This window comes from Chionomys nivalis, chromosome 19 (assembly GCF_950005125.1).
Source record: "Chionomys nivalis chromosome 19, mChiNiv1.1, whole genome shotgun sequence".
Taxonomy (NCBI): Eukaryota; Metazoa; Chordata; class Mammalia; order Rodentia; family Cricetidae; genus Chionomys; species Chionomys nivalis.
In genome coordinates this window covers 61,002,712-61,026,293 of record NC_080104.1, presented here as the reverse complement: position 1 = coordinate 61,026,293, position 23,582 = coordinate 61,002,712, and the positions used below count along the sequence as shown (strand labels likewise).

Sequence of the window (23,582 nt, the reverse complement as noted above, 5' to 3'; positions counted from 1 at the left end):
AGTGACATCTTTCGGAGTCTCCAGAGGACCAGGCGGGGGAGGTGGGAGTCTGGAGTCGCCAGAGAGCCAGTGTTCAACCACGGCTTTTCATCCTCATGGCTCAGGGAAGGAGAAAAAGGTGGGCTTGATCAGGAACTGATGGGGAGCAGAGGCCCTGCACATAGTAGGTGTCTTAACATTCATCTATGGTTGTGAAGATAATCCACAACCACGGCAACTTTATAAAAGAAAGCATTCAATCGAGGGCTGACAGACACAGATGGGCCTGGCTTGAGCTTCTGAAGCATCAAAGCCCACCCCCAGTGACAAACTCTCTCCAACAAGGCCACACCTCCTAATCCTCCTCCTCTTAATCCTACCAAAGAGTTCACTCCGGGTGACTAAGTATTCAAATAGCCTATGGGGCTATTTTTTTTTTTTTTTTTTTTTTTTGCTAGGTTCTCTGTGTAACCCTGGCTGTCCTGGAAGTAGCTTTGTAGACCAGGCTGGCATCAAACTCCAAGATCTGCCTGCCTCTGCCTCTTGAGTACCAAGACTAAAGGCATGAGCCAGCACCACCCTATGGGGTCATTCTTTTTTTCTTTTTTTTTTCCCTCTTTTTTCCTGACTTAGGGTTTCTCTGTGAAACTCTGTCTGTCCTAGAACTCACGCTGTAGGCCAGGCTGGCCTTGAACTCACAGAGATCTGTCTTCTGCCTCTGGAGTACTGGGATTAAAGGTGTGCACTGCCCACTGCCACGCTGCCTCCACCACCACCACCAAGCTATGGGTCCATTTTTATTCAAAGAACCACAGTAGGAATCCAACAGATGCTTCTGGAAGGGATGTATATCTTCCCTCTGGAACCCCAGGGAAGAGTGTGAGCTAAGAGGAGCCATCCCAGGGGCTGGTCCCTCCCATCATGTCACAGTCTGAGAACCCAGAAGCCCTGGCTATACCAGACACTGCTGAGTAATGGGTCTTAGCTTTGATTCCAGTTCCAGAAACCTGTTGTGTTTGGGCTGTTTGGTGTTTCTCTGACCTGTGGTCATCTTTTTGGGAAAGCCCATTAGATAATATTTTTTTCCAAACTAGCTTACAACTTATTTGACGCATGTACCATATAGTTTTTTTGACAACTTGACACAGCCAGGGTCATGTGGGAGTGGAACCCTGAGTTGAGAAAATGCCTCCATCAGATTGGCCTATCGGACACTCTCTTGATTAGTGATCGATGTGAGAGGGCCCAGGCTACTGTGGGCAGTGCCGCCTTTGGGCCGATGGGCCTGGGTTATAAGGAAGCAGTATGGGTGAGGCAGTGGGCAGCTTTCCTCCATGGCCGCTGCTTCAGCTCCTGCTCTGGCTTTCCACTAGGACCGAGGGTGACCTGTAAGCTAGATAAACACCTCCAATCTCCCTGAGTTGTTTATCACAGCAACAGAAAGCAAACTAGAAGCTGGGCATGGTGGCACAAGACTTTAACCCCAGCATTGGCGAGGCAGAGAGATCTCTGTGAGTTTGAGACCAGCCTGGTCTACAAGAGCCAGTTCCAGGACAGGCTCCAAAGCTACAGAGAAAGCCTGGATCGGTAAAACAAGCAAACTAGAGCAATATGCTTGGGAATGAAGCACAGCTGTCTTGCATCGCTGAAGCCCTGGGTCCCGTTCTCATCAAGGCATAAACTGAGCCTGGAGGTCGGTGCAGGAAGACCAGAGCTGGAGACCAGCCTTCACTACTGAGACCTTGATTTTTGTTTTCTTAAAAAAGCAACCTAGTAGGTTAGGGCAAACATTCAAACTATTGTTTGTAAAAATAGTTTCAGATGTACCTCAAGGCAGAGGCAACTCTGATGGGACTGTGGGCGCTAGTGAATCGGGACTCAGAAATCCTGGAGGGGGTGCCCTGTTCAAGTTCTTGGGGTTTTTATAAACTGTATTTATTTTATGTATATGGGTGTTTTGCTTGCATGCGTGGTCTTGTACCAGGAGTGTTCCTAGTGCCTGCTGAGGTCCGAAGAGGGTGTCAGATCTCCTGGAACTGGGGTTACAGACAGTTGTGAGCTGCCATGTGATTACTGGGAACCCAACCCTCATCCTCTCTCTGCATGTGCTCTTAACCGGGGGAGCCCTCTCTACAGGCCCTGTTTTTATTTTTTGAATCATAGTCTCAAGTGGCCCAGGTGGCCTCGAACTTACTACGTGGCCATGAATTTCTGGTCCTCCGGCCTCTTCTTCCCCAACACTGTTGTCGGCTCTAAACATCTTGGTAAAAATCTCACGGCCGCTCTAGGAGTCTCTGTCCAGATCAGCAGCTGTCTCACGGCTGGCGGCTGTCTCCACCCCTCCAGAGTCTCTTCCTGCTTCTGTCTCGAGTCCCCTCCTTCTTTCCTCCCAACGCCCCCACTCCCGCCCTTCAGGAAATACGGGGTGGTGGGGGGGGAGAGGGAGCAAACGTGACAGAAGTGGGGTGGCAGGGGGCACTCCTATCTCAGGAGTTCATACGAAAGGTTCAGAAGCAAACGCCCAGCTTCCGCGGGAGCAGAACAGAAAGTAGGCGACTTGGGGATGAGTTTGAGGGCGAACTTTGTGAGCAAGGGCCTGGCGCGCTGCCCCAGCCAGCCGGCTGCGGGAACTTGTTTCTGTGGGCGCAGGGGTGCACTTTTAACTGGAAGAGATAATGTTCTCCCCCTCCCACTATTATTTTAAAAAAGACAGGAGTCAAGAGAAATTGGAGCCAATTTCTCCCCTGGAGAGGGGAACTGATTCGGAAGCTGAATCTCTTTGTACACAGGAATGCGGGGAGACAGAATGAGAGGAAAAAAAAAACCCAACAACAAAAATAAAACCCACCCCCTTGGTTCATTTCCCCTCCAAGTCCAAGCACTTTCTATTGTGCAATGAAAGGCTTTTCATGTTGAGAGAAATGAATCCTGATTTGCAACGCTAAGGGCTTGAGCGTGCGTCCAGGCTCAAGACGGCTTTCAGCTGGGTGCGGTTGCCGCAGGGTGACCGTGGCCAAGTTCCCGGTGTGCTCCACCGCGTGGGCCACGGGAGAGGCGCTCTGGGGATCTCCGAGGGTGGAGAGCCGCGAAGTGCAGCGCGGTGCGGGCGGACAGCCGTCTAGGGAGCACGCTAGATCCCGGGGTCCTCCGGCAGTGCGCGGGACGCTTTTGGGGATCAAGGCGCGCGCGCAGGCTGTCGGGGAGGCAAAGCCCCAGGGGCGGGTGCACGTGGGAGCCGCAGCGGGGGCGGGCCGGGGTGTGGCCTCCCCGCCTCCCGGGCGGGATTTGCATGTGTGTGGCGGCCCCAGACTTCCTGCTCCTTCCCAGCTGCAGGTACGCGCGGGCCGGGCCGGGTTGGAGGGCTCCGGGCGCGCAGAGACGCGGGCACCTCCTCACCCGGACCCGGGCCGCACCGCGCCTCCTTGCGCTCCGGTGGCCGCCAGCCTGCCCTGGCCGCCCCGATCGTCCGGGTCGCCGGGCTGCGTGGTGGCACTGCGCCCCTCTCCGCCCAGCGCGCTGCAGTCCTCTGCGCCGAGCCTGGCAGCTCGCTCGTGGGCAACCTTGCCGCCTCGAGCCCCGGAGGGCCGAAGCCATGAACGAAATGTCTAGCTTTCTTCACATCGGGGACATAGTGTCTCTGTACGCCGAGGGCTCAGTCAATGGCTTCATCAGCACTTTGGGGTGAGTGAGCCTAGGGCAAAGAGGGGGGCGTCGGGGCCACTGTACCAGCTGCGTGTCTCCTGATGCCCAGTTTCTGCCCCTCGATGGTGGGCTTGGGCGCCCCAGACTCCAGAAGCGAGGGGACGTTGGCCTCCCTCTCTGGAGAAAGGAAGTGCGCTGTTTGCTCAGGTAGCAGTCTGGCGCCCTAGGGAGTTCTCAGTAGGCATCAGGGCCCACTAAGCCCGCCACTTCTGGCACACTTCTTTTCTTTACCGGTGACCGACGGATTTGAACTTCCTCGGCAAGTGGTCCCGGGGAGGTGCAGGTGGCAGGTGTCTGGGGCCTGAGTTGGAGAGGGCCTGGGTGTGCTTGGTTGGGATTGGGGGTGGGGTACAAGGGTTGCTTCAGGCTGGAGCCTGGCACTCACCTCTATGGCCCCATCCTGAATCGGTTTTTGATGGGTAGCACCTTCTTACTCTTCTTGTGCCCCATCCCTGCTTTCGTGGGAGTGTTTTCTTTACCCTCCCGGTCCAGGCAACCCAGGTCTTGGCCAGCTGGCCCTCTCTTCCCCCCCTTCTCCCCGTCAATTTCCTGTGCAGCAACTCTGGCGCCCCTGGTCCCAGGTTCTCTAGAGCGCTTTGCAAACATTAATTAATTCTGGCTGCCACCCCCCAGGGTCTGCGCTGGGTAAGCAGGGACAGATTCCGACCCAGGCTGGGGCAAGGCCTGAGAGTTGGGAGAGCCCTGGGCACCTTGCTGCTGGAGGCTGGAGGGGAGTGCAGGCCAGGGTCTAGTTCTTTCGCCCATTTTCAGTGCTCACGGGGAGTGTGTGTGGGGAGAATGTTCTGTGGTCTCATCTTTCCCAGCAACACCCAGCTGCCCGAGGGTGACTCCTCTGGGGGTGCTTTAGAAGTGTGTGTGTGGGGGGTTAGCCTCAATCCGAGGTTAGCCCTACACTGGTCTAGCAGGTGGGAAGCTCCTTGCTCACTGGGTTTCTCCACTTCGTGGTTGGAATTCAGTGTGCTGCAGGGAGGAGAAACCACAAGGGCCTCTCTGCCAGAGGAGGCCGAGATGGGAGTTCCAACATTCCTGTCCTTCCCAGCATCCTTCAGGCTCTCCTGCACACCTCCTGGGTCAGCGTAGATTCCTACACACACCTCCCCATCAGCGTTCTCTTCTGAAGTTACCGGGAGAGGAGGGGTGGAGCCACATCTGGGCCGGCATCTTTGTGGGCCTGGCTGAAAGTAGTGCCAGGGCCCTGGGGGGCGGGGAGAGGTCCACAGTCAGCATTTCATATCTGTGGGACAGGCCCCCTTCCCCCCGAACTCTGCAGCATTTTGGAAAAATAGCTATTTCTTTTACTGATGTGTCTGGCTCAGGACTTAGCACTGAGTGGATGGCATTAAAGCATTTGAAGATTAACGGAGCCAAGAGAAGGGTCTAAGCTCCCTTTCCCACCCTCAGACTGTCTCCCTCATTTGGAAATCCCTCTGTATGCTTGCTCTTTCTTTTAAATTATTTGACGTGTATGGGTGTTTTGCTTACATGTATGTCTATGTACCATGTGGCTGCTTGGTGGCTGTGGAGGCCAGAAGAGAGTGTCAGATCCTCTGGGACTGGAGTTGCAGATGGGTGTGAGCCATTTTGTGGGTGCTGGTGATGAACCCAGGTCCTCTGCCAGAGAGGCTGGTCTCTTAAGCTCTGAGCCATGCCTTCAGTCTCTGCTCCCATTTCCGGGCACTTTCTTCCCGCCAGCCCTTCCTGCCCCAGAAACTGTTACCTTTAGTCCACCTGGACCTCAGGGACATCTGAGAGCCTTGACCCCAGGGTGCCATTTCCTATGCAGCTCCCCCCAGAAGATGGACAAATGCCTTCCTAGCCTTGCCTGCCTGGTGTGCAAGCCTAGGCCTAATCTGCGCTCACCTGGCCAGAAGTTCAGGTGCATTTCCTGGAACCGCCCCCTGGTCTCTTTACCTTTGCTCCAGTGTGCCTGCCACCTGAGTAAATCTGTCCCACCCTTGAGACCTAACCCAAAGTGGCCTCTTTTGAAAGAGCTGAGACCCCACCTTCTAGGGCAAAATTAACCCTGTTTTTTTTTTCTGTGACATTTTCAAGCTGTTCCCTGGTGAGAATCAGGCTGCCTGTAGCCCCCCCGATACCCCCTCCCCATAGGCCTGGCTAATGCTTGCAGCGCAGGGTGGGCGCTGGCAGTGCCATCCCAGAGGCTGCACCGTGCCGGTGACCTGTGAAGAAGAGAGCCGGGCTTACAGCTGATGGAGACTTCGCAATGGAGAATGAGCTAACTCACTCACTGTACCCAAAGCGGACTCTCCAGTCCCAGGCCGCAGCATCCCAGGAACTGCGTAGTCCTGTGGAGTGGGGTCTGTAATCCCAGCACCTGGGAAGTGGTAGCAGGGAGATCATGAATTGAAAGATAGCCTCTGCTATATAAGGAGCTGAAGGCTAGCCTGGGCTATAAAGAGCTTGTCCTTAAACAAGCAAACAGAAACAGCAGCAATCTAAAAGGTCGAACTTAGTAGACAGACTCTGAGAGCCTGCATGTTCAGTCTGACTAAACCAGGATCGCCATGCTTTTGGTGCCTTTTCCACAGTGCTGGAATGTGGACCCTGGTCTGAGGCATGCTAAGTGTGCATGCTAGGTGCATTTGTCAGGCAGGGTCCCATGCTCTGCCACCGAGCTGTACCTTGGGCTTCAATACTGCATTTTCATTACATCCCCAGGGCTAGAAAAGGCTCCCAGAGGCTCTCTGTCTCACTCAGGGTCTCTCTGCCTCCATCCTTAACTCTGGTCCTGTAGTCTTTCCCAAGGCTGTCGGTGCCCAGGGTCTTGAACCCCTGGGACTGGTATGACGGAGCTCCTGGCCTCTCTCAGTGCCCAGTGTCTGTCTTTCTGTTAGTCTGCGGAACGAGTTTGTTGAAGACAGGCAGCCCCGGCTGGGGAGGTTGGGGGGAGCTCTGGTTGAGGTACAGCATGGGGTTTGGGCCTGAGCACTCCAGACAGCCAGTTCAGACCTCTTGGTAATTAGAGGTCCCATGAAGATTGTATATTAACTGGTTTGGGAGGCTGGGAGGGGTCTGGGGAGTGGATCCTGGAGGAGGCAGAGACTCAGGGAAGCGGCCCACACCTGTTCCTGGCAGGGAAGCGTGGCCATGGCTGGCCTGCCCCTCACCCAGGTGGAGGCAGCGCAGGCCAGAGCTGCCAATCAGGAGGAGGAGGGGGAAGGGTTGGCGAGGCCGCAGGCCAGCTGCCAAGAAAGCTGCCGTGAGAATGCAGGGTGGACATGTCAGGTCCCCAGGGGTGGCTGCAGGCCTCCAGGGATTGAGCTGGGACGCAGGTGAAGTTTGTCAGGGAACCTTTGCTGCCCATGAAAGGCCTGGGGTCATTTGGGGGGGTCTCAGCACCTGGGTCATCCCATCGTGGGGTAGTCGGCACATAAGGTTGAGGGCCCCTCCTGTAGCAGCCTCTGTCCCTTCTGTTCTTACCTAACATATCTTGGGAGTGTGGGTACTGGAAATCAGGCCCCTAAAAGGCATGGAGGAGAAGTGTGAGTGGGGAGTTCAGGTTCCTACATGGTTCCTGGACTGGGACCTCTCACTAACTGGGTATTTCCACAACTCTGCCTTCTCAGAGTAACCCCCTGTACCCCCATTCTGGGATCAGACCCCATGCTAGGGTTCTGACAGACGGATTACATCCCCAGCACACCCTGTGTATCTATTCTTTCTCTGTAAAAAAGATTTAATGCCGGGTGTAATGGCGCACACCCTTAATCCCAGCACTGAAGGCAGAGGCAGGCGGATCTCTGTGAGTTCAAGGACAGCCTGGTCTACCTACAGGGCAAGTTCCAGGACAGCCAGGGCTATATAGTGAGGCTCCGTATAAGGAAGAAAAAAAAGATTTAATTATGAGAGAGAGAGAAAATAAATGAATGTGTGTATATGCATTGGGGGGGGCATGCATATGAGTCCAGAACAGGGTATTGGATCCCCTGGCACTGGAGTTAACGTGATTATGAGCTGCCTAGGGTGGGTGCTGGAGTTGACGTGATTATGAGCTGCCCAGCGTGGGTGCTGGAGTTCACGAGATTGTGAGCTGCCCAGTATGGGTGCTGGGCTCTGAGCTTGGGTCCTTTGCAAGAGCAGTACCACTTTTAACTGCTGGGCCTTCTCTGCAGCTCTGCCCTGCACATTCCCTAAGGTGCTCAGGCTGTACCTGGGACTGTCTTGGATAATCTAGCTCCCAGCTGCGGCAATGGTGACACAGGCCTGTCATCCCAGCTCCGCAGGAGATGGACACAGGAGGACTAACTGCAAGGTCAAAGGTGAAAGGCAGCTGGGACTGCAGCTTGGCGGGAGAATGCTGGCCAAGTGAGTGCAGGGTTCAGCTCCCAGCTCCACAGTCTGTCCCAGCTCCATGACGGGTACTCAACTGTGGGTACTGTTGAAGCTTTTAGACTCCTGGGATTATTTTTTACTTATATTTATTATTATTTGAAGCCCTTACTGGGTCGCGTCACTGAGGAGCACAGCACAGATGACCCCCTTAGATGAGACTGTCTTTTGAGATAGCCTTGTTGCATAGCCCTGGCTGACTTTAAAGTTGTGCTCATCCTTGTCCTCTTGCCTGGAGCGCCCATGTGTTGGGATCTCAGGTGAGCACCGTCCTGCCCAGTTTCCTGCATGTGTCCCTGGGGCCCTAAACAGGCTGTGAGGAGCCTGTCCGCATGGGCTGCCCCGCTCCTCAGCTCAGAACAGTCTTTGCTCTTGGAGGACTTCATGAAGCCGTTTAGGAAGCTTTCATCAAGGTGCCTACTGTGTGCCTACTGTGTGCCTACTGTGTGCCGGGTACTGTTTCTGGACCAGGTTCTAGCCTGTTGCATCCTGTGTAGCATTGAGCTGATACGATAACTTCCTGGGCCCTTTGGGCCTTAAGTGAGGCCTTATAATTCCTGGAGGAAGGACGTCCCCCCAAACTGCCTGTGTTCCCCAGGTGTGTCTCAGACCTGACTCCACTGGGAGGAGGTACTACACTTCCTAGGCCCAGGCAGTGGCTTAGCCTCAGCCAGCCCCATGTTTGCAAACTTGGGTTTTGAAAGAAAAAAAAAAACAAACATTTTTTTTTTCCTGATTTAAGAAAAAAAATTGTTCCCTGGAGAAAATGGAAACAACTCAAATTAAGAGCTGTCTGTAATGGTGCTGCCGTGGCTTATGGGCGCCCTTTCTGGGCCACTAGCTTGTGAGCTCGAAGCATTTACAAACAAGCCAAGCTGAGCCCCTGCTTTGTACCCTGACTTCTGTGGCCATGACTGCCCTCTCCCAAGCTAGCACTCTGTTGTGCTAGGAGGGCCCTAACTCGGGAGAGCACCCCCCAGTATCAACCACCTGAGCTGCCTGTGAATCTTCAGATTTTGCCCTGAGCATCCTGGAGCTCACATGTCTGGACACCTGTTCAGTTAGCTGGACAGAGATCAAAGGGAAGGCCTACTTTTTGCCTCTCCGCAGCTCCTAGCTTCGTGCCATGCTTTTGTCTGGTGGCGGAGGCAGGCCTGTGCCACCGAGAGTCTGACCCACTTCATGTCATGTACTTATGACTGCTGCGTGGCTGCTGGGGAGTGAAAGCCTCTGCCCTCCTGGTTGGGTGTGGTGGAGGTCCCGTGCAGCGGCACAAGAGTGCAGTGTCCCTGCGGGGTGGCAAAGGGATCTGTGGAACATGGAGCAGCCCCCACTTCTGCCTCGCTACTCCAGGGTCTCTGGCGACTCCAGGGTCTCTGACCGAAGCCAGCAGCTTGACCTTGAGAAATTCTGCTTTAGTCAGTGCCCACACTGCCCTGCCCTACATTCTTGACCCCATGTCCCCTCCCTGGCTCGGCCCAATGGGTGGTGGCTTGGGTTGGGGGTGGGGAGAGAAGCCGGACTGAAGGGTGGGGTTGCACCAGTTTTCAGCTTGGGGGCAGGTTTCTGGGTTTCGATAATCTTGTACACACAGCTGGAATCTGTGGGGACGTCCACCTCTAGCCCTGCCTTCTGCGGACAGCTGGGGCCCCTCCCTTGGAGCAGGGGCTGGGAGCAGGGAGGGGTGGAGGCCTGAGGGAGGGAGAAGAATCTCTATTGCTTCAGCTCTGAGGAGTGTGAGCTCTGAGGTCCCTGAGCCAGCAGGCAGCCCAGCCCAGGGCCTGGATGCCAGGCTGTTGGGAGCCTGGGGTCAGGTAGTAAGGCTGTGACGTCAGAGGGATGCTGCAGGGCCTGTGGGAGAGGAGTTGGTGGGGGCAGAAGTGACATTAGCCCCCCCTGTGGTGGAGGCTGTCGGGTGGGGCCTCGCTGCTGAGACTTGTCCTTGAGGTGGCAGGAGAACCCGCTGCAGGCCCGGTCCTATTTGCAAGTAGGTTTTAGCCGGCAGGTGGGCAGAGGCAGGGGCAGCAAACAAATCTCAGCCTGCAGCTGCTGCAGGTGCTTATTTGGTTAGCAAATCCTTCCTGTATCTCTCCTTCAGCCAGCTGGCCATCGGCCCTTCCTCCAGTCTTTGGGACAACCAGTCTCCAAGTGTCCAGTAGGAGATAACTTGGTGACATGGGTCAGGAAAAGGAAAGTCAGATATCCTCAGGATGACGCCAGTGACGTGGATGACTGTGGTCACGGGCTGTCAATCATGGATAGCTTCTGCCGTCTCTTGAGCCCCTCACTAGCAGCTGAGAACCACCTACATTTTAGGGAAAGCTATCTCTAGGTGGGACTGGGGGTGTGGCTCAGATGGTAGAGTGCTTATAGGCATATGTGGAACCCTGAGTCCCATCCCCAGCACCCTAGAAAATACGGTGTGGTGACACCCGCAATCCTTGCACTTGAGACAGAGGCAGGAGACCGTGAGTTCTAGGTCAGCCTTTGCAGCTAGGCTGTGTTACACGGATCCGTCTCACCAAAACCCCTCTGTGTTTAACCCCAGCGCTCGGGAGACAGAAGCAGGTGGATTTCTGAGTTTCAGGCCAGCCAGGGCTACACGGTGAGACCATGTCTCAAAAGAAATAAACTTCTATATTCATATGGACCCACAGTGCTGGGTCCTAACAGCATCCCGTGATCTCAGTTCATGGTCCAGTCGCTCAGTGTGCCTTGGACCTCCGCTTTCACCCGGGATCCTGCGTGGTCAGTGTTTGGCCCTTATGCCTCCCACCTGCCGTTGAGTCCCCAGCATCTGGCTTTGTGCTCCATGCCTCTGTCAGTTTCCCAGAGAACTCTGAGGCGGTCTGGAGGGGGTGTGCAGGGCCTGAAGTTCTGCCCTGCTGAGGCACCCTCAGCCTACTCTGCAGATGGGGTAAGCTGGGCATTGCTCCTGAGTGATGGACTGCAGGCCCGGAGGGCTCGGAGCTGAGGAGAGGCCAGCAGAGTCCCTCCTCCCTGTGGTCCCATTTTCCTTCTGGTGCCCCTCATAGTTGTGCCCTCCTGTGCACACAGCGGCCCTGGCCCGTGGCAGAGGAGCCCTCAGAGCTGGAACCCTGACTGGAATTATTACTTCTGAGCCAAGCTCAGCCATCTTTGTGGCCCTTCTGGGAAGACTAAGAGTTCAGGGCTTATTGTCCCCTCTTGTCCCTGAGCTCCCTGAAGCCCTGAGCTGTGCTGATGTTGAATTCTGTAAGTTCCATATACTACCTGGCCCCTCACGTGCCACAGGGTGGCTCTTTTGTGCTGATGGGCGTAGGTGAAGAAAGAGATGCTGTGTGTGTGTGTGTGTGAGAGAGAGAGAGAGTGTGTGTGTGTGTGTGTGAGAGAGAGAGAGAGAGAGAGAGAGAGAGAGAGAGAGAGAGAGAGAAGTAGTCTAAGACTCCAGTCAATGAGTCTGAGTTTCTTTTTCTTTTTTCTTGCTTTTTTGAGACAGGGTTTCTCTGTGTAGCCCTGGCTGTCCTGCAACTCAGAGATCCGCCTGCCTCTGCCTCCCGTGTGCTGGGATTAAAGGCGTGCATCACCACCGCCCTGCTTGAGTCTGAGTTTCTCTTCCAACATCAGATCCTATCCAACAGGCACAGCTCTGACTGGAGAGGGCTCCCCAGATCTCCCCGGATCCCTACAACCCATCTGGATGGTCTCAGCTACCTGCTGATGGAAGTGGCCTTCTGCGCCACTGGCTCTGGAGGGGTAGCTAGTGCCCTGGGCTTGTGTGTAGGACACCTGGGCTGGGAGCTGCCACTGTGTGTACCTTATATGAAGCTCGGCTATGGTTCTCTCCTTCCCTGGGTCCACTACGGATGGGGGGGGCGCTCTTGGGGGCTTCCTGCTGCCTGTGCTGTTTTCTGTTGGTGGCTAAGCTGGTCAGTGTAGACTTTGAGTCAGGCTCCCAGGGAGGCAGGCACTGCCCTACTTCTCTCTGGAGCTCTTCCTCCTCCTTATCTAATCTCCAGCCTGCTCTGACCCACCCGGCTGCCTTTCCCATGGCTTCCACCTGGATCTCAAAGTCCACTGTGTGCCAAATGGGCCAAGCAGGTCCTGAGATGAAGCCTTCCTCCCTTAGACCAAGGTCTTGGGGTCCAGGCTCCCTGAGTATTTCAGGGGGTGCTTTCTTGACTTTCTAGAGCAAGCTGGGTCCTCTCTGGGTCCAGGGTTGGCTCTGCTTGTGGGCCTCCGCCTAGGATCCCCGCCCCTCCGTCTTGTGTCCAGGCAGGCCTGTGCTGCCCTGTGGATGAAGGCTAGCAGCAGGGCCTGTCTTTAGGGCTTCTGTGTGGTCGGGGTCTGATGAGCAGGTGTGGACATGGGCATCCTGACCTCTGGGCACTTAGCGGGGTGGGCACGACTCCCTGAGGGTAGATCACACCCACCAAGCACATCATGGCTCTCACCAAGGCTTTGTTGATGAATAGAGTCTGGCTGTCTGTGTGTGGACGCATGCACCCCGTCATCGGTCTCACCAACTGTATGGCCCAGGTGGCTTCTGCCCGGCCACCCTGGATGGCACAAAGAGTGAGAAACCGAATGTAAAAATGATGTGTAGGTTATAGAACTCAGCACATCGGAGGGTCGATCTGATGTGACCTTATCTGGGTGCTGTCGGCTGCCAGCTTGAGGGTAGGTGGGTGTTAGGGGTCCAGCTCAGCCCGTGGAGGGGGCAGGATTGGAGGAGACTCCTGACTAAGTGAGGGGGATTGACAGTAAGATCAGGGTGGAGAGTAGGGAACCTCAGACAGAGGGATCCTGGGGGAGGAAGGGCAGCTGAGGAGTTGGCATGGGTTCTGGTGCCAGGGATGCACCTGTGGCTGAACTGGTGTGATAAACACAGCTGCCCCCCACGAGGGGATACGGGTGCTGCACCTAGAGCTGCAGTACCACTGGGTGAGAAGTAGGGGAGCCTTTGTGGGTCTCCACCCACTCTGGGCATCCAGCCCAGGCTCAGTGCTCTGGCTGTAGCTGCTGAGGCAGGCTGGGGCGAGGCCATGCTCACCTCCCTCAGTGATGGTGGGTGGTTGAACGTGGGGAGTTTCGCTTGCAACTGGGTGGGGTGTGTGGAACCAAGGCCCAGCTGGCAATCTGGGGGCCCTTTTCTCGTCTGTCACCAAAATTACCTGTCTGGTGTCTTCAGGCCTGCTTCTGGTCCCCGGTTTCCCGGTAGCCCATCTGATAAGGGCTTTCCGGATTATCTGTTAGTGACTTCACCCTCTCCCGCTTGGTCAGGTAGCACTGGCTTGGGGTGCTTCAGTTGTACTGCTCAAGAAGAGTAGAGGTGAGGCTTGTAGAGGTTCTGGGGTTCTCTGGAGCCTGTAGAAGCCCTTTAAATAGAAAGGGAGAGACGCTCAGCAGTGGGTTGAGTGTGCTCTGCTTTTGCAGAGGATGGGGATTTAGTTCTCAGCATGAATATGTGGAGGCTCACGACTACCTGGGTTTGCAGCTGCAGCGGGTCAGACGCCCCCTTACGGGCTCCGTGGGACCTGCACACATGTGGCACAGCTCATACCTGTGCACAAGTGGCACACACTCACACCTGAACACACATGGCACAGCTCACACCTGCATATGTGGCACAGCTCTCACCTGAACACATGTGGCACACGCTCACACCTGCGCATGTGTGGCACAGCTCGCACACGGTCACACGTGGCACACATACGTATGAGCTTATTATTATAATTTGGTTTTTAGAGACAGGGTTTCTCTGTGTAACAGCTTTAGCTGTCCTGGAACTCATTCTGTAGACCAGGCTGACGTCAAACTCACAGAGATCCGCCTGCCTCTGCCTCCCGAGTGCTGGGATAAAAGGCGTGTGCTACCCCTGGCATTTTTATTAGTTTTTAATACTTATTTTTATGTATGTGGATGTTTTGCCCACATGTATGTCTGTGTAGTACTTGTGTGCTTGGTGCCAGTGGAGGCCAGAAGAGGGCGTTAGATTCCCTGCGTCTGGAGTTACAGATGGTTGTGAGCCACCATGTGGGTTCTGGGAATCAAACCTGGGATTGTAGCCAGTGCTCTTAACCACTGAGCTATCTCTCTAATGAATAAAATAAATCTTAAAACGAGAAGAGCAGGGCACCATCCCCGAGATGCCTCTGGTGGGGGGTGTTGATGGATCCCAGTAGGGTGCTGGGCTTCTCGCCCTGAAGATCCCCTGCCCCTCCTCTGTGTCTCCACGGCTGCTGTTGGCCCCGAGCCCTTGGCTTCTGGGCTGATTTCCTTCTCTGCCTATGTGTGGCTCTGAGCGGCCTCATGTGTTCTCCCTGCTCGGAAGACCCCAGGCTCTGTGTGGGCTTCAGAAGCTGACCGATGGGGACAGGGACAGATAGACAGCCATGTAAACTAGCCAGGCTGATCTGTGCCGCCCACTAGACAAACACGTGTGTACGCTCATTTGCATAGCCTGCTGGAGTGACCCAGGTGGGGTCTCAGGGATGAAGGGAGGGGTCCTGGGTCAAGGTAGGTTTTACTGAGGGAGGGTGCTTGGACCTTTTCCACTCTCCCTTCCCAGAAGGCCTTGTATACTGGCCATACGCTCCCCTGATTGTGCCTTTCACATATCCTGCAGGCTCTAGAATGCTTGGCAGGGCTTGTGTAGACCCTGGTCAGTGTCTCTCCCTCCTGCCACAATGTCTGTGCCCCTCCCTTCTGGCTTTGCTGAGAGCCCGCCAGCTGGCCTGATTCATACGCTGTCTTACAGAAAATTCTATGCATTATTCAAGGCCCTAGCGGCTCCCAGGTCCTCACACACCTGGTCTGTTGGCTGCACTCTGACCTTCCCCATCCCGGGTCCAGACAGAACCCACCGCAGTGGTGCCACCAGTTGGCACCAGTGCATACATGCCCTCTGTCCTTACCTGTCTCAGTGTGTGAGTCTTAACTCCCTGAGGCAGGGACCCCGTCTTTTCCTGGCTCAGGTCTCTCCACAGCTGGTAGAAGGAATTATTTCGCCTACTCAGTATGTGTTCTATGCGGCCTGCTCTGCAGGTCTGGGCACCGGGTATGCAGAGGGCACATGTGCACCCCTGTCCTTACGGGATCTGCATGCCACCGCTGGGGTTGGTCTGAAGTTTTGGCCAAAGAGCTTGCAAGGGTGGGGTTGTCGTGATGGGGACAGCATGAGGACCACTTGGTGGACGAACAGGAGCCCAGCTGTGCCGACTCCATCCGTGCCTTTACTTCTGAGGAGAGCGGCTGGGTTGAGAAGAGAGTGTCCTTGGGACAGGAGTGTAGGAACTGCCAGGGAACATATTAGCCCTTCTGGGGCCGTGAGTGTGGCCGGCGTGACAGAAGTGCTGATGGGGAGGCAGAGAGTGCCCGAGGCCGGGAGGCTGTGCCCTCTTCCCTGCCTGGTGCTGTCGAGGGCTTTCCTGGCACCTGCTAGTACTGGGCAGCTTGGCTTCAAGGGCCAGCTCTGTTACCCTTCCATGCCCCGGCTCCCTGCTTGCAAAATGGAAATAATAGCAAAGCAGTTTTAGAAAATTAAATAGTGTATGCAAACGTCAGGCAGCTCTCCAGCTCCCCGGGCCACCGGCAGGGCGGCCTAGTATTTGACTGAACTCCTGCACCATCTGTATGGCGTTAGTGCCAGACGACACGGGCTGAGGGTCCTTTTCCCACTCTCGATGTCAGACAAGTCACCGGTCCGGGCCTCTGGCTTTTCTGATAGCTGTGAATCTGGGGACCCTGTAACGGGCCTTCATGTTTGGTGACCTGCCACATTGGCTCATAGAACTCAGCAGAGCTATTTATTGTGGCCAGTGAGAAGGCACAGTCGGTAAAGGTGCTTGCCTCACACATGTGCGCGCACACACACACATGATGAGTTAATAAATGTAATAGGGGAGTGTTTTAATTAATAATTACTGATTTAAGGGTCTGGTGAGCTAACTTAGTTGAGAAGTGAGCCCACATGGTGGCTGGAGAGAACCCACTCCCAGAAGGTGGAAGTCGATCTCTGCCCTCCGCATGTGTCCTGCACACGTACATATGCACATAGAAAGATTTAAACAAAACACAGCTGCAGGGTTAGCATGATAGCTCAGAAGGTAATGGTCCCTGTTACCAAGCCCCATGACCTGCGTTTGATCTTGAACTCACGTGGTAGAAGGAGGGAAATGGTTTCAGTAAGATATCCTCTGGCCCCACGTGTCTGTGCCAGGGGTATGCAGAGAGACCCCGTGTCAGAAAACGAGAGAGTAATTCAGATCAGCCAGCAGGAGAGATAGGTAAGGCAAGGTGTGGGATGGGACGAAGAAATGCCCTTCTAGGTCACGCTAGCCTCCGGTCACCACTGACCGACACTCCCTGAGCTCAGTCCTTTTGTATTGACCCATCAGTGTATGACTGATGACATCACTGATTGACCATCAATACCCTCTGTGCCCCCTCCTCCTCCAGGAACACATGAGGAAGTCAGGGCTGCACTTTCTGTCTCTAACCACAGGACGGTTTCCCAGACTCATCCTCAGGGGCTTTCCTAAAGTCATTAATATAAATCCAGGTGAAAGGCGTGGTACCTGACCGACCTCCTGCCATTCCTGTGGCTCTGGAGCTTGGGTAGAGACTCAGGGCAGAATCCAATATGACAATAAAGGTGATCCATTGCCCCAGTCACGAAGGTGCTAGGGTTGGGGCTGTCACCGGAAGCTGGAATGAAGCTCCTATATTGGTTCTTCCTATCAGTAAGGACCAGGACAGCAATGTGCAGATTTCCCACGGAGCTCAATGGGGCACCGACTGCTGGGACTATGGGCACGGGCGAGATGCCCACGGGGCGGGGCTGGGAAGCCTTGGCTGCTTAGAGAAGAACCAGGGTGGAGAATGTAGGTGTGCCAATTAGTTTCTGTCAACTTGACCCAAGTCATATGGGAAGATATCACTTAACTGAGAATCTGCCTCCATCAGACTGACCTGTAGGCGAGTCCGTGTGGCGTTTTCTTGATTAATGATTGATCTTGGAAGGCCTAGTCCACTGTGGGCGGTGTTGCTCCTGGTCAGGTCATCCTGGATTGTATAAAAAGAAAGTGAATGAGCTATGAACCAAGCCAGTAGGCAGCATTCTTCCACGGTTCCAACACTGAGTTCCCTCAGTGATGGCCTGTAACAGGGAAGTGTAAGCCAAATGAACCCTCTCCTCTCCAAGCTGCTCTTGGTTATGACATTTGTCACAGCACTAGAAAGCCGACTGGGCCATCAGGGCTCCTAAGCTTACGGTTTGTGGCTTTGGCAGAGTGGTGTTTTTGAAGTGTAGGAACCTTCAAAACCACAGTGCAGTGACCACGTCTGGAGTGATGAGAGTATCTAGGGATGCCGGGATCACGTGGGGCTTTGCAAGGAAACAGGCCCCTGAGAGAATTTGTGGAGGTCATATCCTAAGACCTGGTTAGCCAATCAGGGTATGCAGAAGTGGAGTGGGCTTTGAAACTTGCCTTATGACTTCAGGAAGTCATTTAATGTTTAGATGATGGTTTCTCCTTGGTGAAATGGTGCCAATGACCAGTTCTTCACTGGGAAGTTGGTGGAAGTTCAGGAATAATTGCTACACAGTGCTGAGATAGAGCTGGTCTTGACAGTGGTCCATGACCATCTCTTTCCTGGAGACTGGGATGGAGAACTTGAAGCATAGATGGATGGATGGTTGGGTAGGTGCATGGATTAATGTACAGGTGGATGCGATGCATGGATGGGTGCATGTATTGGGTAGATGCATGGACAGGTGTATGTACTGGGTATGTGCATGGAGGGGTGCATGTATTGGGTAGGTGCATGGAGGGGTGCGTGTATTGGGTAGGTGCATGGAGGGGTGCATGTATTGAGTAGGTGCATGGAGGGGTGCATGTATTGGGTAGGTGCATGAAGGGGTGCATGAACTGGTAGATAAGTAGTTGCACAGGTGAATGGGGAGATGGGTGGGTGGGTGCATGGATGGGTGCATGGACAGGTAGATGAGTAGTTGCACGGGTGAATGGGGAGACGGTTGGGTAGGTGCATGGATGGGTAGATGGATAGATGAGTGGGAACACGGGTAAATGAAGAGTAGGGTCAACACATGGGTGGATGCACGGATAGTTGGTAGGCGCGTGGGTAGAGGATGGATTGATAGACGCATGCATGGATAGATTGATGCATGGGTAAGTGAGTGCATGGATGGATAGGTGAGGATTGGCACATGGATGGACCCCACCCCCACCCCCAGAGATTCAGGATTCAGTTCCCAGCCATGGTTCTAAGAGGGAATTTCAGACCCTAGCTTAGGTCCTGGCTGAATCTGGGAAGCCTGAGGTTTATTCTGTCTGTCTGTCTGTCTGTCTGTCTGCAGTCTCTCATCACATTTGCTTCTTGTCCTCACTTTCTCAGACTCTTCTTGCCTTTGACCTTCTCTCCCGTGCTCTGTCCCTCATCGGCTCCCACCTCCCACTGTCTTTGATTCTTGACCTCCGTTCCTCTCCCTGTCCTTCCTGCCCAGGCTGCAGGGTCTTAGGAGTTACCTTTGCACTGTCTGAGAGTCCAGATGTGAGCCAGAGGGTGGCTGCAGTTCAGAGACCTTGCCTTTTAGTGGCCGTGCCAGGAAAGAGAATGACCCTTGGTGGATGATGGAAGCAATACCAGGGGTGGTCCCTGGTGCTCCCGGAGTTCCCTGCTCCAAGGGAGAGGTGCCTATTCCTCCCTCTAACTGGGCTGCTCTGTCCCCTAGGCTGGTGGATGACCGCTGTGTGGTGGAGCCTGCAGCTGGGGACCTGGACAACCCCCCCAAGAAGTTCCGAGGTAAGACCTCCACACTAGCATCCCCTCCAGGGCCGCAGGGTCCTGGACCTGGGTCTGTCACCTCCAGTCTGCCTGAGACCACCCTCTTTGGTCCGCGTCGACCTTGGCCTGCACTGTATCGTCTTGGTGTTGGCACATTTCTGCTTTTCCTTCCAAGACCACATCCCTCCCCTGGCACACCCACTTCTGGCCAGAAGCCCATTTCCCCCGAATTCCTGGCCACTCACAGGGCTTTCTTTGTCTGTGTGACTTTTTTTTAAAGGGAATAAAGCAGGGAAAGACAATGGCTCAGGCCTCAGAAGGCCAAGGGAAAGCCCTTCCCTGTGCCTCAGTCTCCCCATTCATGAGGTGAAGGGACTGGACATCTTAATCCTGGGTATCTACTTGCCTTGGGCTGTGTGTGGCTCCTGCTGGATGGAACCCCAGAGCCCAGACATGACCGTGTTCTACGACCCAGTCAAGTGCTGTCCCTGAGGGGCCTCCTGTCCTCCCTGGTAGTGGGCTCCACAGCCCCGGCAGTAACAGGGCTGGACGAAGGCCAAGCAAGGGATTGCCTGTGAGGGCTGAGGCTGACATGCACCAGACAGCCGGAGCCTGGGCGTGGTGGGAGCAGGCAAGAACATGCCAGATGATGCCACCAGGTCGGCTGCAGTGTGGTTGCTCTTCTGGGAGAGGCTGATGGGAGACGTCATTGTCTAAATGCTGGGCAGGGGTGGGGCTAAGAGACCTAGATGGCATCCTTTGACTGCTGCCGGGGTGGAGGTGGCGGCCTGCTATCTGTCGGGGATGTAGTGGGGAGTGGTAGGGGTTCCTGGCCCCAGAGGGCCTTGCCTCGGTGCTTCTCCATCCATGCTTCCGTCATGACCCCTGAGTCGGGGCTTTGTCTAAGCGGATGCCATAGGCTGAGGCGTGTCTCAGCAGCTGTGTGGGATGACCTCTGGTGCCAACCAGCCTTTCTCTGCCCCATGCTGGTTCTGCATTGGGCTGCCCTCCCTCCCTCTCCCCTCAGGCCGAGCACCTCCTGCTCCCCCAGTGACTAGCCACCCCTCACCTCTGCACTTGGTCAGCCCTCCGCCCTGCTCACCCTCACCTCACCCTGCTCTCCTCAGTGTCAGTGGCTGTTCCTGGTGTCAGTGTGACCGCCCCTGACTCTTGGCTCCAGGTCCTGTTTAGTTTTCTGCATAGCTTGACTCCAGCGCGCTCTGTGTTCCGTGTGATTTGCTTATTCTCTTTCTCTCTCTCGGGGTTTTAGCTCGGTAAGTTCACGCTCACTGTGTAGCCAAGGTGGTTCTGAACCAAATGCTCTAGCTCCCGAGTGCTGGGATTTCGACCACTGTATGTGTAGGCGCCTGCAGGTCACTGTGTACGTGTGGAGGTCTGAGAACAGCGTCTAGGGATCTTCTGTCCTGGTTGGGATTGAACTCCAGTCTGGCTGTCATTTGTGCCCCTTACCAGAACATTGGCTCTCCCAGGGAGGGTTTTTTTTCTAGTTTTAGTGGAAGTTTCTGCCTCCTAGCTCTTTTTTGTTTCAGTGGGGGGGGGGGGGTGGAGAAGAAGAAAGAGAGAGAGAGATGGGAGAGGGCAGAGAAAAGTGAAGGTCCCTTGGGGCCCCTGGCAGCTGCCAGGGTAGGGAAGGGATTGTGTGGACTGGCAGGTGACAGGGAAGTGGGCGTGGTAGGGGAAGATATGCCCTTGGCGTCCAGTGGACAGTTTGGGGCCAATTTTTGACAACAAAAAGCCACTTAGTAAAACAAATACCCTTTTGACTTCTTGCATTCTTCCCACGCCTCCAGCTCCTTCTCTGTGGTTTCTCAAGGCTTGGTTACAGGACCCCTGGAGGTCCTCTTGATCTGTACAGTGAAGTATGACAGAGTGACCCGGAGTCCACCTGCCACCTTCTGGGTGCTTTGGGGGGGGTGCAAGATGTCCCTGTGGTCCTGCTGGGGCCCGAATGATGCCAGCAGCCTTGGAAAGGATCCGTGCTCTGCAGCTTCTGGCTGGCAGGTGCAAGTTTGGAACATTAGATCCTGGGACTAACATTAGATGCAGGACTCCAGCCTCTGCAGACGGAAGCTCAGGCAAGTGCCTCCCACCCGAGGCCTGCCATTTGCTGGCTCCCTGGCTTCCTTCCCTGCAGTACCTTGGCCCTCCCACGGCAGGGTGTGGGGCCATGGCAGGTATCTGGAAGTTGCCAGGTCCTCATGGACTTTGTTCTGGGATCCCCAGGTATTCCGCCCTCCCATCCTGGGATGAGCCCAGCCGTTGCTGACTTTTCTTGCCCACAGCTCACTGCCCAGTGCCTTTCAGTCCCTGCCCCATGTACCTTCCCGTGAGCCCTCATCTACTTTGGCTTCTGTGGTTTCAACTCCATCCACTGTTTGCCTCATCCCAAGCCTCAGCTTGTCTGGGGAATTCTTTCCAGACTTGGCAAGGGCCTGGGAGGCCCAGTCTGCGGGTGCCAGTGGTGCTTCCCCCCAGCCCAGCCCCCTGATGGCTGTTCTTGCTGTGGGTGTTGATGGTGTGTTCCCTTGCTCCTCCTGCGAGGCCAGTGTGGGAGCTTCTGGGAAAGCTCGGGACGCTCAGAGTGCAGGCCTCCGGGCACAGACACCTGGACTAGTGTGCTGAGGTCACCTCATTGCTCAGACTGGTGGGAGGAGGGGCTGCAGTGACAATTCCTCTGCTTGCATAGCTGGGTGCCCCTCCTCCAGCTTTCACCCCTGCTCTTTCAGAGCACCCCCAAGCCCTTCGGGAGCTGATGAGGTAGCACAGTGGTAGAGCGCATGCCTAGCGTGCTGGGGGCAGTGGCTCAGTCTTCAGTGTCACAAAACAAAACATACTTCAAAGCCAGAGGAAGTGACCTGTATCTGTAATTCTGTACTCGGGAGGTTTTTTTTTTTTTTTTTTTTTTTAAATCTTATTTATTTATTTATTATGTATACAGTGTTCTGTCTGTGTGTATGCTTGCAGGCCAGAAGAGGGCACCAGACCATTACGGATGGTTGTGAGCCACCATGTGGTTGCTGGGAATTGAACTCAGAACCTTTGGAAGAGCAGGCAATGCTCTTAACCACTGAGCCATCTCTCCAGCCCTGTACTCGGGAGGTTAAGACTAGTGGACCATGGGTCTCATACACCTTTAATTCTAGCACTCAGAAGGCAGAGGCAAGCGGATCTCTGATTTCCTTGTCTAAACAGCAAGTTCAGACCAGCCAGAGCTACATAGTGAGACCCAGTCTCAAAAAAAAAAAAAAAAACCAGAATGATCAAGGAAGACTTGGATAACTAGCTCTGGTCACCACATGAGTTAGCTCACACGCACATGAAAACACACACGTGCACACACACGTGTGCGCGCACATACACGCACTTGTGAAGTTGGTTCTGTTGTTCGGGGGCCAGGTTTAAAGTGTTTGCCATTCTGACCTCGGGATAGAGCGGGAACACACAGGGCAGTTTTGACCTGGGCTGACGGTGCCCTCTGTGCCGATCCGTTGGCCTGTCCTGCTGTCCTATGAGGCCGCAGCCTAGCTGCTGTATAGTGTTCCGTGACGGGCTAGCCTGTTAGTAAGTGCTGAGCTCAGTTTCCATACCTGTCTCCTTGGCTCATGTGCCAGGGTTTCTCTGAGTTCCCATGAGGGGACTTGGTCCTGAGAAATGACCCTGTAGCCTTTCTCTGAGGCGACCCCGTGGACTCGTGCTTGGGAGACTTTTGAATCAGATCTCTGGACTCTGGTTTTGAGACAAGGTTGTTCTCACGCCAGCCCAGACCTTGCGACCTTCCAGTTTCTGCCTGTCTAGTGCTGAGATCACAGGTGGACACCCTACCTGACTAGTTGCCTGGGGCACCCAGGTACCAGGGCTCACCCCACCAGTAGAGGGCGCACTCTTGGGAGTGGCTGGGTGATACTATATTCTGTCCACTCTAGGCTGTGGACAGTCGGCTTTCCATTGCCCGAGGATGCCTCCGTCCATGCTCCTTCTTCAGAAGGCCATGTCAGAGACTACTGATGCATGCCGTGGCTGCAAGCGTCATCCATATTGGGCTTGAGTTGGTTTTTCAGATCTCTAGTGCGGGGTCTGCATTCACATGGAGAGGCTGGAGGTCGATACTGGGTGTGCTCCTTACTTGGTCCCCACCTTGCCTTTTGAGATAGGGTCTCTCACTGAGTTTGGCTACTCTCGCTGGCCAGCACGCCCCAGGTCTCCTCTTGTCTCAGCATTCCCAGGGCTGGGATTACAGGCATCTGTTGCTGTGCCTGGCGTGGATGCTGAGCACTGAACTTGGTCCTCACACTTGTGTGGAAGGACTTTCCCACCGAGCTGCCTCCCAGAAGCCCACAGTTGGACAGCTGCTTGCCCGGCATTTGTAAGACCCCGGGTTCAGTTCCTAAAAGTTCAGTTTTTCCTCTCTCTTAAATATTTATCATCATTATTATTAGCTTATTTATTTTTGAGGCAGTCTCACTATGTGCTCCTGGCTAGCCTGGAACTTTCTATGTAGACCAGGCTAGCCTTGAACTCATGGAGATCCGTGGGCCCCTGCCTGTCAGGTGCTGGGATTTAAGGCACCTGCCACTGATAGATTTATTTCTGTCTAGGGGTGTTTTGCCGGCATGCTTGTCTGTGTACTGCATGTGTGCAGTTCCTGTGGAGGTCAGAAGAGGGCACTAAATCTCCTGGAACTGGAGTTACAGACAGTTGTGAGCAGCCATGTAGGTGCTAAG

At 54.7% G+C, this 23,582-nt stretch overlaps 1 protein-coding gene across 5 annotated transcripts in view; it reads left to right on the top strand.

The window, feature by feature from the left end:
- The first annotated feature begins 3,300 nt into the window (after positions 1 to 3,300).
- Positions 3,301 to 23,582, top strand: part of Itpr3 (inositol 1,4,5-trisphosphate receptor type 3) — a 69,143-nt gene continuing 48,861 nt past the window's right edge. For all 5 annotated transcript variants that reach the window (XR_009055613.1, XM_057751199.1, XM_057751200.1 and 2 more), the window contains exons 1-2: positions 3,301 to 3,660; positions 18,788 to 18,858. Coding sequence is in view for 4 of the 5 variants with exons in the window: in XM_057751199.1 (XP_057607182.1) it covers positions 3,572 to 3,660; positions 18,788 to 18,858 (160 nt within the window). In the remaining variant the exon portion in view is untranslated. The remainder of the gene's footprint in view (positions 3,661 to 18,787; positions 18,859 to 23,582) is intronic.